The 14,011-nt window shown below is 36.4% G+C and overlaps 1 protein-coding gene across 1 annotated transcript; it reads right to left on the reverse strand.

Annotated features, from left to right (window-relative positions):
• Nucleotides 1-489: 489 nt before the first annotated feature.
• Nucleotides 490-13,273, reverse strand: LOC131163997 (dicarboxylate transporter 2.1, chloroplastic). The gene is made up of 4 exons (XM_058120872.1): nucleotides 12,155-13,273; nucleotides 5,839-6,152; nucleotides 1,440-1,888; nucleotides 490-820 (listed from the first exon to the last, which is right to left on the reverse strand). The coding sequence occupies exons 1-4, from the start codon at nucleotides 13,007-13,009 to the stop codon at nucleotides 705-707; spliced, it is 1,734 nt and encodes a 577-aa protein (XP_057976855.1). The 5' UTR covers nucleotides 13,010-13,273; the 3' UTR covers nucleotides 490-704.
• Between the last annotated feature and the right edge of the window lie 738 nt (nucleotides 13,274-14,011).

Raw genomic sequence — 14,011 nt, forward strand, 5'->3', positions numbered from 1 at the left:
AACAAGATTATAATAAGACATAAACACAATAACGAAGTAATAATAGCAACAAGAAGAAGAAGAAGATGATAAAACAAGATGATAATAAGACATAAACACAATAACGAAGTAATAATAGCAATATCAATAATAATTTATGATACAACAACAACAATAACAAGCATGATAATAAAGTAATAGTACTAGTAACATTACATATTACAATTATTGTTGTTATTGCTGCTACTACTATTATATGCAGAGCAGAGTACTATTCATCATTTCTCTACTCCACCTTCTAATTACACCGTACATCCACAGTTACACACACCCTCACTGAGCACGTAAGAAGAGGGGAGAGAGAGAGAGAGTTTCATAGGCAATCAGTGATCAAATTTGGGAAGTGATGAAGATAGAGAATAAACGGGAGCAAAATAATCAAATAAAAAATGCAACCTAAGAACATATACAGATAAAAGGAAAAATTATATATAATGCTATACCAACCAGTTTGTTTCTTAAATTAATCTTTCACTAAAAATAACTTCAATGTTTAAATCAGCGCTATTACACCAGCGCAACACTGTCAAGGAGCTCAAATAAAAGGAAAGCTTGTTTTTGAAAATTTTTTCTTTAAAAGAAAATGATGTGCTCCACTAATGCCTGAAATTCAAAGGCATCATACAACAACTGAGCAATTAACATTTACTTACTGACTTTGAAAATCAGTAGAGGCCCAAAAACTTCCACCAGAATGTCCCAACTACTCCCCAAATTAAAGCATTAATAAGGGCCATTGTAAATCCCATTTTGAATACGTCAGGAAGATCAACATAACTTGCTGTTTAAAACACAACAAAATACTTGTCAATGTCCATGCCACAACAGTGCTAACCAAAGAAACAAAAACAACATATAAATCATTAGTTATACTCTGTGCACATGTGTGCATGTATGTGTAGGCATGAGTGCATCTTAAAGAAATAGCCATATTGGTTGCCAAAAAATTTGGGTAGAAAAAAAAAAAAAAATCTTTGGAAACCCAAGAACACTTGCTATGCATTTGGTACGAGGAATCACATGCCTGGGAGTAGGATGTCATTCCCATGGGACTGTAGATTACTAAAAAAATAAGTGGAAATCTTTCATGGCATTATGAAATTCCCAGTAATCCCTAATGCCCACCATGTAAAAATTCTCAGATGAAACAAATGTTGGCATCAAGGAATACCAACTCACATTCCCAAGAATCCTCAAAGATTCACAAACCAAATGACTAGTTAGGGTTGGAATAAGTCATGGAATATTCCAAGTTTTCCTTCCTTTCTCCCCCTCAGCAACCAACAGTATAAAAAAATGAAATTGATTCTGGTTACCAGATTAGAAAAAGCATTATATAAAAGCCTGAAAAAAAAAAAATGGCACAGATATGCTATGCACAGTATAAGACAAAACCAGACCTCCATAGTATACAGCAGCCTGACCACTGCTATAATGTGTTAAAGCACCAAAGAGATTTGTATTGTAAGCTAAAGCCAATGCTGCCAACACACCGGGCACCCCCGATGCCAAGTGCATAGCAAGAAATGCAGAGTATAAAGCCCCCACATGGCCAGTCTGGCTTGCAAATAAGTAATGGATGAAGAAGTACGCTGCTTGAAGAACACAAAATGCAGCTGGCCAGCTTAAAGAGAGAGACTGAAGCAACTTAGCCACACAATCAGACATCCAAGTTACAATACCAAGGTTTGTCAATTGGCCTGCCATGCCAACTAGAACTGCAAACCAAGCCAAGGTATCCCATGCTGATTTTTCACTCAAGCAATCATCCCAATCAAGCACTCCCAACAATAGTAGTATTGATAAGCCAAGCATGGCAGCAGCGACACTTGCTATACCAAGAGCCTCTCTGTGCAGAAACCAAGATACATCAGTACTATAAAGTTTTAACAACATAAAGTTATTCAAACATCAAAGTAAACAAACAAAGCCATAGTTATAGGTGATCTACAGTCATCTGATGGTACCGATAAAGATCTGAAGGACGCTGAGTTGTATATAATGTATTGAGAGAATATCAAGCAATAAAAACTAAACAAACAAAGGATCCCACTCATACTGACATGACAAAAGTCAATAAGAAGCTTACAATTGCCGGAAAATAGATGAAAGAATTCCAAACTTCACTGTGTCAAATGGCAAGGGATATTATGACATTCAATTTTTCTTTTTCGGCTGAATTGGTTAGGAATAGACACCCAAATCAGAATTGTGAAAATCATTCTAGCTACAATTGAAATACATTTATTAGCTTCCAAACACAATTGCCAACAAATGCAGGAAAATAAAGAAAATAAATTTTGAATAATAAACTTCATATTACATACCATCAAAGAAAACATAAAACTCGATTCAGACAAGCCCAATACAACTATTTAGCTGATTTCGATGAGTTTATCAGGTTTTATAAGATAAAACAAAAAAATAAATAAACCCCACAACAAAAAAAATTTTCCCCTCAATTGTTCTCATCAAGAAAGGGGTTCTTTGAATATGCATATGACAGAATGCCGAAAAGCCCTGAAACCTCACGTTTGATTCTTGCTGGAAACACAAAGATCCATGCTCAAAGTTTTTCACGAAACCTTTTAATAAAAATGAGCAGGTCAATTTTAGTGTGATAAGTGATTGACGCAGAAACATAAAGGAAATTGAACAAAAAAAAATAGGAAATATAAAAAGAGTTCAACTTTGAGAGCACATGAAACCACACGCTTCAAGACTCTACACAAGACAAAACGACAATGCATTCCAATTTTCTGGGTGAGCATTGATTAACTTCAAATCAAGTACCTCAAAATTTATGTAAAGCCACAATTATTTCCATTCAATGGGGTTCTTAAAAAAATCCAAAAATATTACTCATAATCCACACAAATCTCATGAGCAAAAAATGCTATAGTTAGCACTATAGTTATTCTAAATTTCTTAACAGTCTCACAAGGCATAACTTTCAACCACTATAAATCAGGTGCATCCAAAATTCATATTGCAATTCAGCTTATACAATTTGGATTTGGGAATTTTAGTCCTAAACAATGAACGCTCAGAAATTTCTCAACAAGTCTCGAAAGAAGCATTAGCTCTTGCATATTGGAATTCATCCTCCATTTGCAAGATCTTGTGATTCTAGTTCCTAGAATCATCAGCACATTTCTATAAATCAGTCTCATTGTGAGGGGCTGACTCCTTATTGGATGCAGCAGCTCTCATATTGGAATTTGGATTGTATGACCATAAATTTACAAACTAAAATCCCAGTAAGCTACAACCACATGCTCTGACTCTGGATTTCCACTTATAAATTTTTCTGGAACCTTTTTACAAGTATAAATGACTTGCTTAGTATGCTTTAATTTAGGTTGGCATTCAATGAATTATAGATAGAATCAACAAATAGTAAAGGCCTAGAGAAACTTATGTAATTTACAAGTTCACAGAAGTAAATATAATAATTTGGAAATGGAAACCCTAGAACTCAATAATGCATCATGCACCAACTTCTAATCAGACTCACACAAAACCTTAGGAATCAGAGTCATGCCTGCTTATAACTATATTAAGTTAAAAAGAATTTGAATAAAACGAAAATTGAAGTGTCATTTACCCATATTTTGATTTTAGAATTTAAAAACACCAGGATTCATTTGGACTGCAGAATTGAATTGAGATCAAAACTGTAATTCCAGTTCCAACTTGCTCATAAATGGGATAGTGTCAGAATGGTGATTTGAGCATTTGGTTTGCAGAAAGAGTCAAAACCTTGATTGTAATTCAAGATTTTCTTTTTCTAAGACAGCAGAGGTGAGCCAACATTAATAGTGGCTGGGACATGGTATAGGTCGGTGGCATGAAAAATGATAATTGGCTAATGTTGGTTGATACCAGGGTCCTAAATTTTGACTTCTACTAAAATTTCAAAGCTTCAAAAGTATGGAAATTTCTCTAGGGGAAGTTTGATTTCTAAGTCAATTTTGATTTCCATTTGAGAAAATGATGGAAATTAGCAGTTAAGCATTGAATTCATTTATGAAAATTTAGAAATGGATAATAGACATAATTATGTAAGTTTTAGGACTAATATATATAAATTAAATACACCTATGTATGAGGCGCAATAATTGTAATATAATGTGTTTTAAATGTATTTGGAATGTAATATATGCATTAAACATGTTCAGTTAATATAAATGAAATTCATAAATCAATCAAATATTATTTATCATAAAATAAAAATAATTTAGATTTCAATGGTTAAATAAAATGTTTTTTCAAGTTTAATTTTTCATATAATTTCAAAATCCCTTGTAATAATCTTTTCTTTTCAATAGAAAATAAGATAAAGAGACAAATTTCATTTTGCGTCTAAATCTCACATTTGAATTCTAAGGAAATTTCATTCTGAAGTAAAAATTCTGAGATTTCAATAAATTTCAGATGATCCATTCAAATTCCGTCTGGAAATTATGTTAGACAGAAATTGACTACCATTTCAGTTACAACAGTAATGGAAAGCAGAAATTTCAACAAAATTTTCTACAATTTCGTGGAAATTTAAGACCATGGCTGCTACAAAGTCTTCGGTGGTGGCCATAGGCAACAATAGTTGGTGCTCATGAGCACTAGTGACTGAGGCCAGCAACCAATAATAGTGGCGGCTCACAGAGGTGGCCAGTGATGGTAGCAAATGATGTTTTTGTGAAAATAATGGTTGGTGGTGAACCTGGTGATGATCTCCAGTGACAGCGGTAGCCTAGTTGGTGATGGTTGTTGGCGATGGCCACAAACAGTAGTGATCAACAGCGGCAGCCAACTGTCGTGATTGTGGTGGCCCATGATGGTTACAAGGGTAGATGAAGCACGACTTAACACATGCTCCCATAACAAGTAGTTTATATAAGGTTGCCATATATTCTTTTAAGTCAGTGAATATTCAAGAAAGAGAAACAAAAATGTTAAAGGAAGCAAAGAAAAGGAATGTGAACATCTTTTCATTTTTGTTTGTTCATTTATACAAGGAAAATAAAAGAAATTAAAAGAACAAAAGACCATAACCTTAAAAAGCATTTTTATCTTCAACTGCAAGGGTTGTTGACAACCTGCAACCCTCCAAAACCATCCACTTTTTTATCCTGCCACATAAGCACCTCAAATCCATCCACTTTTTATCCAAAAAAATTGGAGGACATAAAATGCACTTCAAACAAATTTTCTCTCCTTTTACCTATGCTTCCTCTTTGGCACTTTTGAACCAGAACAAAAGCCAAAGAATACTTCAAACTCCATTCCATGACACTCACCAACGAAACAACCATAAATATTGCCAAAAGTGATATAACAAACATAAGTGCAAAAAAGACTAAAAAAGCTGTTTCTCCCCTAAGCTCAGCATTCAGTACTAGTTGGGCTATAAGGTAAGCTAACAATAAAAATTTGTAAAGTGAAGCATGATATTAAATGTAAGGAAATTTCATCACAATCCATCACATCAAGTCATAAAAGTATTCTACAGAACACATCAGTGATCTTTAAAAGAACTGTGTAGAGTGGCATAGAATGCATTACATACCCTAAGAAAATAAACCAGTAAATTGTTCCATGTCACATAATACTGCAGTATAGGCACCAGGCCTGGGTGTTGATATTCTCATTTCATGTTTTCCTAATTGATTAGGTTATTCAATTACTGCTAGAAAAAGGTCTCTGCTCATAAAACTTTTAATTTTCTTGATCCTTTGCTCCAGTTCTACTCTTAAGATATTTGTATAGGAATCATGGTAAAGTTACAGAAGATCTTACCCAAAAACCCACAATGAAACTGCAAGCAGCATTGTACCAACCATCACCCATTCATTCCTTGAGATAGGACCCATGTACTCCAATTTCTTTGCAGCCATTGCAGGGGCATCAGGTGTGTCTTTGGTTTCAGGAGGATAAAGCTTATACAAGATAAATGGTGTTGCTAGAAGAGAAAGAATAGCAGGCAAACTAGCAGCCTTGAACCAAGTAACCCATGGGCTTGCAACTATCACCCCAAGTTCCTCAGCCAATTTGAGGCACAACAGGTTTTGAGCTGCTGCAGTTAGGAAAAGAGCACTAGAGTTACCAGCAGACTGTCATGCATCACACAAAAGCAATGCATGAGTAGAAAAAAATATCAGCTAATAGGTTACTTGGAATGAAAAATACATGGTTCACAAATTAAATATGACATCTAGAAATGAGTAAGAAAATGATAAATATAATATATATTCATATAACCTAGTTGATTAATCGCTTGACGAAAATCTGTGTAGATGAACTTGGATATAAGAGATACAAACACACATTTGAAATAGACAAACACATTGCATTATTAGCAAAAGCACATAAATGGAGATGGGCATGTGTGAGCATGTCTATGTTAGACATAATACTTTCCTCAGACCTAAGCACTCATCTTATCACACTTTTGAGAAAATGAAATGGACCAACATTTTAATAATTGTTATAAAAACAATTAATGCTAATCATCTTCCAGATACAATGATGAAGCGAGGACATGTTTTTCATGAATAAAATTCTCAAAGAAAGGTTTACAAGAATAATCCTCCAATGAATCTAGAACCCACGATAAAAAGTTGGATGGACAATCCTCCAGCTAACACAACAAAGAGAGCTCCTCCACCTACCTATCATTAGGAGACCTATGAAAATGGAAATCCTAAAAGAACTTATTTCCATTAGAGATTGAAAAAAAAAACGAATAAATAACTCCACTGTGCAATGAGGAGAGTTGATATGAACAAGCAAAAGAAATGAAAAATGCAGAATCACCCACCCAAATATCTTCCCAAAAAGAATGCGAGAACAATTGCTTACAACAAATTTGGTATAAGAGATCAAGAGAGAATAGATATGCAAAACACACCTTCAAGGACTCCCAAGGGAACGTCTTATTCCCATGTTTACAGTTCTTGTTTTCTAAAATGGGCATTCAAAATGCGAAGAAGATTCAATTCAGGACTTTTGCGGCATGCACAAATGTACCAGGCAGAGGGCCTACATGCGCTTTTTTCTTTTATTTTTTGTTTGATTTTCATGTTGGTTCTTGTTTTAGGGAAGCGTCAAATTGGTGATTCTGTACTAGAATATATGACATACAAATATCGAAAAGCAAGAGTGCCAATAGTATCTGCTAGTGGAAGAATGTCTCAAACCATTTTAAAGGAGTGTCATGTCCAAGATGAGGTATGACACAAACACAACTTCTTTGGACCAAAAAAAGAAATTCTCATAAAAATCAAAAAATGCATTTCCTGCCATGTTGCCCACACTAGTTAAATAGTTTCATCTGAAAATAAAAAATCTATCGCTAAAATTAAGCAGTGTGTTTCCGCGACTTGACTTCAAGTTTGTCTCCACTACTAGACCAACCATTCTAAACGAGTGTCATGCCCAAGATGATGGAAGGCACGAACACAACTCTTTTGCACAATCAAAAATGTTTCTATTAGATTTTGAAATTAAAAAATTAAAAATGAAAAAAAATTGTTGACATACAAGGTTCTTACAATCGGGATTCTATATAAGATCGTTAGGGGGGGTCCGCAAGATGGGATCTTGGATTGTAAGACTCCACTTACAATGTAAGGTAAATTAAAATTTTATGTATTTGGCATTTTGTGACAACTCTATAAAAAAAGCCTAAAAACATGGTAGTAAGTTTAACAAATTAAAGAAAAAAAAAAAATTCAGGAATGTAGCTAGCTCGCTAACTAGCACCTAGTAGGTTTCCTTTAACAATTTTGACCTAAAAAAAATCCCAATAGTATGAATAGCAAAACGCTCTGCAAAGGGCACTCTTGTTAGCTTGTTTATCATTAGTTGTAATTTAAAAAATAAAAAAATAAAAAAATAAAAAGAATGAAGAGAAAAAGGATGAATAAATTGCTAATCTTAGGCTTAGTCCCCCCCCCCCAAAAAAAAAAAGGCTTTTTTAAATGGCCTTTAAAAGGAGCTGATGAAAAGGAGCTTATTAATATTGTTTTAAAAATGTTTGGCCTCTTGTGAAAAAGGAACTATTAGAAAGAAAATGGTAGCTTTGAGTGTTTGGTAAAAAAGTTGTACGGTGCCTAAAACTACTTAAAATGACTAAAATGGATAAGTGAATTTAAGAAATATAATTAATGCATTGATAGTTTTGTAAAATTTGAAAAAAAAAAAAAAAAATTAAGGACAACAACGGAATAAAATAATTTGTTGAAGAAAAAATATAGCTTTTATCTTTTAAAGCTTCAAATCTATAACTTTTGAAATCTATGCAAAAAAAAAAGCTAAAAGCTGGCTTTTAAAAGCTCGAAAAGCTAATTACCAAACACGTTAGACCCAGCTTTTGTTTTTAAAAAGGAGAAGTAGAGGCAGAAAAAGGGGGCAAAACTCACCCTTAAGTCAATAAACTAATGTACACTTCTCAACTTCTGTGGTTTTTTCATCCAACCATAAGAAGAACAAGAAGGAGAAGAAGGAAAGAGAGGAGGAAGTAGAAGAAAAGAAGAAAAGAAAAGCTTTCAATTGAAGGAAGAACTTTCTATTAGTCGAAAAGAAAAGATGAAAAATGAAAGTTATATTCTCTCTGCTTTGGAAAAAAAGGTAGGTCTCTGGCTTCTTGATGATAAGAGAAAAGAAAAGGAAGAAAGTAAAAAACTGCAAAGATAATGCATAACTGCTACAAGCCACCAACTTTAAGCCCTCAGCCAAATCATACAATACCTTACTTGTTGAAGTTCTTTGTTGATCTCAAAACTATCAACTGGCAGTCCATGCCCAATACGCAACTCAGGATTTGTCTATCAAGAACTCTAAGCTCTCTCAAAGCTTTTGATTTCAAAGGAAGAGCTTTCAAGAGATGCTAAGCTGCCCTCTTGACTTGGAACAAACAAATCCCAGGGCATGCTCATTATTTTGTCCTAATTTTGATGCATTTGGGCCAGTTAAACCAAATTTTGTGTCTATTGCAAAAGTAAAGTCTTTGGGCCAAAAAAAATTATAGATTGGACCTTTTTCTTTAAAATCCTACACAGGAAATTCTTCAAAGTTCTTTGTTGATCTCAAAGCTATCAGCTGGCAGTCCTTGCCCAATAGGCAATTCGGGATTTGTCTATCCAACTCTGAGCTCTCTCAAAGCTTTTGATTTCGAAGGAAGAGAGTTTTCAAGAGATGCTCAGCTGCCCTCTTGACTTGGAATGAACAAATCCCAGGACATGCTCATTATTTTGTCCTAATTTTGATGCATTTGGGCCAGTTAAACCAAATTTTGTATCTCTTGCAAAAGTAAAGTCTTTGGGTCAATAAAAATATAGATTGGGTCTTTTTCTTTAAAATCTTATATAGGAAAAATCCATATTCCATTGCACAAGTAGGATCAATAGGATCCCAAGTAGGATTGCAATCCTAAGATCCTAATGATCCACATGGTATCCTACAGGTATCTTACTTGATTAAAATTCTTATTAAGATTTAGATCAATTAGGAAAATCTAGATCGTATCATAGGATCGCAGGATCAAGATAGGGATTTTGATAACCATGATGATATATTGTCCATGTTAGTTCAAAATTTCATATGAAACAAAATCATGTTGCGAAAAATAAGCAAAAGTTGTTTCTGTAACTTAAATCTAAGACCTTCAAGTTTGGATGTAACATCCTTACCATTGGAGTTTGGATGTAACATCCTTACCATTAGATTAAGGGTCGCCCGCATCCTTAATTTTGAATACTAATCAAAAATTTGATCCATTGGAATGCATCTTAAAATATGAAATCTTGGCTCCCAGCATTCAGAGGCCAGACCATCCAGCCAATAAGCATTTACATAAATATCAGTGCAACGATGTCTAATTTGCGCTCATATATTATTCACATGCAAATAGCACAAAGTAACTTCCAATCAATGAATATAACTAGTATCCCCCATTTGGTTGCCAAGAAAAATGCAGAAACGACAATAAAATACTTTTTAAACCCTCTGTTTTATAGTAGTTAAAAGCGGTGCAACGAGGCGGCCAGGCTAATGCCTCATTTTTCTTCAGACGAGGCGATCTTCAAGAGGAACAGGTAGGCGCACTGAAGCGCACTGATTCTCCAAGCAACGTGAGTGGTGCCTTGAAGTTTTTGAAGATGTTAAGAAATCAAACGTAGCCAGAACCAGCCCTAGCCCACTTCCAACAATCCAACCTTTGACAGTTCAACTCACACCAGCCCTAGCCCTTCATCTTCAACCCTTCAAAGCAGCACGAAACCAGCAGGAGAAGTTTGTCTTCAACCAATCGATCCTTTGAAGCAGTACGAAACCAGCATGAGCCCTCCGTCTTCGACCCTTTGAAGTTCGAACCAACACGAGGCTTTCGTCTTCAACCCTTCAAACCAGCAAGAGCTCTTCGTCTTCGAGCCTTTGAACCAAAAGGAGCCCTTCGTCTTCAAGGTTCAAGTCTTCATGAGTCATCAGGCTGCTTCGATTTTCAAAATACCAATTGAAGTGGAGGGTTTCTTCAAACAACAAGAAGTTGGGTCAACCATTCAATCAACTAATATTGAGCATGTTTCCCATCTCTTCTCGAGAAATAAGCCGCTATTTCTTTGCAAAATTGTGTTCAATTTCATATGTGGCAATTCTGCCAAGATCTCTTCGTTAGTTGGGGGAAGAATCTGCGTGAATCGGATTTTTTTGAGGAACGTATCAAGAGAGAATTGGATTTGGTTAGACAATGTGTGGTTGGTAAACAAGGATCGGTTTTTTAGCAAGGTAAGAAATGTATCATCAAATATTCAATATGGCCATGAATGATAAATCATAGATTGAACCGCCCAATCGTAAAAATTGGGTGCTATCATATTATATCATATAGCTTTGTATCAGCTAAGTTCACGAGTTGGAGATAAGTGGACTTGAACCGCTGACACCCGACACAGTGTAAACTACTGCCTCTACGGTCCCTAACTGATTCTACCATAGAGGCCAACGATAGACAATAACTCCCCCACCCCCCCTCCCCCTCCCCCTCCCCCTCCCCCTCCCCTTTGAACACAGCTTACAACTTTCATCGTACAACTTTCTTCTTCTTCTTCTTCTTCAATTCTGCTGCCTCCTGCTGGCTACTTCTTCTTATAATATTAACTTGCTTTAAGCCTCTAAGTTAATAGTATATAATGTGTAATTAATTATGTAGTTTAATGCAAGTTTATAATTAATATATAACATTTTTTTACTGAATTTTGCTGCTGTTTTTTAATTTTTTTGGAAATGCGGCATACAAACTATACATCTTTTTAAAAAATATATTAATATATAACATTTTTACTGAATTTAGCTGCTGTTTTATTGTACCATTTTCTTTTGATATTGAAGATGCTTTTGTACCTTCAGCCTGGCAATTTTATTTCATTTCGAATTTGAAGCTTGAAATCTTGCTTGCGTAATTACTTATGTTGAACTATGTTTGTTTCACTTGGAACTCGGTACTTGGTTGTCATAATTACTATTGAATATTTTGGCATTTTAAATTCTAACATAACTATTGATGTGTCTTCATATCAATTACCCACCAAATAGGCATTTACACAATTTTAATAATTGTGCGCCTCATGCCTTGTGCTTCAGCTCCAAGTACCCTCTGTGTCTCAGTGCGCCTTGGGCCTTTGACTACTATGCTCTGTTCATTAGATCCTAGGAATAACAATCTCACACCCAACAGTTACTGTATTAGGTCTAGTGGAGAGGATGTTTTCCTTTTCTCAGGTTGCAACTCATTTCAAACTAATAATCAAATTATTTAGTGCATGTGTGGTTGGAAAACAGTTTCTACTTTTATTTTAAAACTACTCAAAGAATTAAAAAAAAAAAAATGATCTCAAAGAACTTAAAAAAATAAATGATACAATACTTTTCAGTTTTCCAACAATTATATGGAGAAGTTGGAAAACAATAAGAAGATGATTTCCAAGTTTCCCATACAAAGCAAAAATCAGAAAACAAGACAAAATTTGTGTAATTCTTTGAAATTTGAAAACGAAAGATAAAATATATTTTTCATAGCTAAAAATGATCCATGAACAAGAATGACAATGCAGCAAACCTGGAACTGCGACTGGATGAGATAAGACCCAAGCTTCCTGGAGGAAGTATCACCAGGCCGACTACCCGCCGAAAGCGACAATGACTTAATTATCGGCAAAAACACGCCACCAGCCCTTGCGGTGGTGCTCGGCATAGCCGGGGCAATGAGGGTCTCGCTGATTGTCAACCCATAGGACAACCCCAAAGTACTCTTACCCAACCACTTCACAAAATAAGTCGCAATCCGATCCCCCAAGCCCGTCTTCACAAACCCGCGAGCGAAGAAGAACGAAATCACAATCAACCAAATCACCTCATTTGTAAATGCGCCAAACGCCGTCGAAAATGTCAGCGTATTAGTGAGAATTGTGGTTGTGAGGCCTAGAAATGCCCACGCTCCAACCGGCAAAGGACTGAGAATCAGCCCGGCGATCGTCGAGAGGAAGATTGCGAGCAATTGCCAGGCTTGGGCCGAGACTTGGGGCGGTTTTGGAACGAAGAATCGAACGGCCAAGCCGATAGATACAGAGATTAATAAAGGGATAAGTTTGGCACCTTTACTGGAACCAGAGACGTCGGAGTTAGTGGTGGCCGGCGGCGGTGACGGGGACGCTTGGATTGGCTTGTGGGTGTTTCGGGGTTTTGGGAGAGGGGAGAAGAGGAAGTGCTTCAAGGGGAAGAGGGGAATGGAAGAGGAGGGGGGAGGTGATCGAAGGGCCGAGATGGAGAGAGGGGTGGGATTCGGGGAAATGGAAGGTGGATAATTGAAGAGAGGACAGGATCGGCGGCGGAGGGAAGAAGAAGAAGAAGAAGAAGAAGAATAAGAGAAAGATGTGGTGACGATTGAATGGGAGTGGAGGGCAAAGCTCTCCATTGCTGAGCGACAGAGAGATAGAGAGTAGAAGAAGAAGTAGGTATTGATTGAGAGATTGGGGAAGAAGACGGAGTGGAGGAGGTCTGCTGCACCAGTGAAGTAGACGAGCGGAGCCTCCGAGGAAGGGAGAAGGGAGGGGCCTCGGCCCAGGAGGAATAAAAGAGCAAATTACAGTGGGATTTCGGGCGAACTAAACGAGCTATGCCAGCCAAATTATTTCTCCAACCAACCCGCGCACAAGCACATAAACTAGGCGTTTGTTATTACTATTAATTACTATTTGCTTACTTACATGAACGAATCTATAATGATGCAGATTTGTCCGGTCTCTCCAAGAAAAAAACTGAATGTTGGTCTTTTTAATTCTTAAATTTTAAAAAAATTAAAAATATTTAAAAAAAATTTAATACGCGTTACTTTGTACACGCCTTTTGGCTCATTTGGTTGATTCCGAATAAAAATTTGGAAGTAAATCCTACTAGTGGCAGGGGTGAGCATAATTCAAGAAAACTCGAATTAACCGAATTAACAGACCAATTTCGGTCGGTTCAATTCGGTTAAGAAACAGTGGTCAGTTAGTCGGTTCAATTAAGGGTTCACTAAATTTTGAGTAATCGGTTATCAGGTCAGTTATAAAAAAAATTAATTAGGTCAACCGAATTACCCGAATTAAGAATTATATGTTAGGAATAGGCAAAGGTTAGCTGCAGCTAGGGCTAGGATCCTCTCCTCTCCTTTGTGCCCAACTGTACGTGTCCTCTCCTTTGCGTCGCAGCCTCTCGGACTCGCTTGCACCGACTTCCCTCACTATCGACGTCGCCCGCAATCAGAGCCTTGGAGATTACCTTGAGAGTGCAGAACTCGTCGGTAGTAGTATCGCACCCTAGGTCTCGCACCAGGAACACCACACCCTTGGCTACCCACCCTAGCACGGAAACAACCTACAAGCTGCAGTTGTGAGAGATGGAGCCTTCGAACACGGCGGTATAGGAGATCCTAGTC

This window comes from Malania oleifera, chromosome 9 (genome assembly GCF_029873635.1).
Source record: "Malania oleifera isolate guangnan ecotype guangnan chromosome 9, ASM2987363v1, whole genome shotgun sequence".
Taxonomy (NCBI): Eukaryota; Viridiplantae; Streptophyta; class Magnoliopsida; order Santalales; family Ximeniaceae; genus Malania; species Malania oleifera.

Coding starts and splice junctions, on each gene's coding strand:
- LOC131163997 (XM_058120872.1), bottom strand. CDS start 13,009: ATGGAGAGCTTTGCCCTCCACTCCCATTCAATCGTCACCACATCTTTC. Junction 6,153..12,154: donor TCATCCAGTCGCAGTTCCAG/GTTTGCTGCATT, acceptor GATGCATGACAG/TCTGCTGGTAACTCTAGTGC. Junction 821..1,439: donor GGCTGCTGTATACTATGGAG/GTCTGGTTTTGT, acceptor TGTTTTAAACAG/CAAGTTATGTTGATCTTCCT.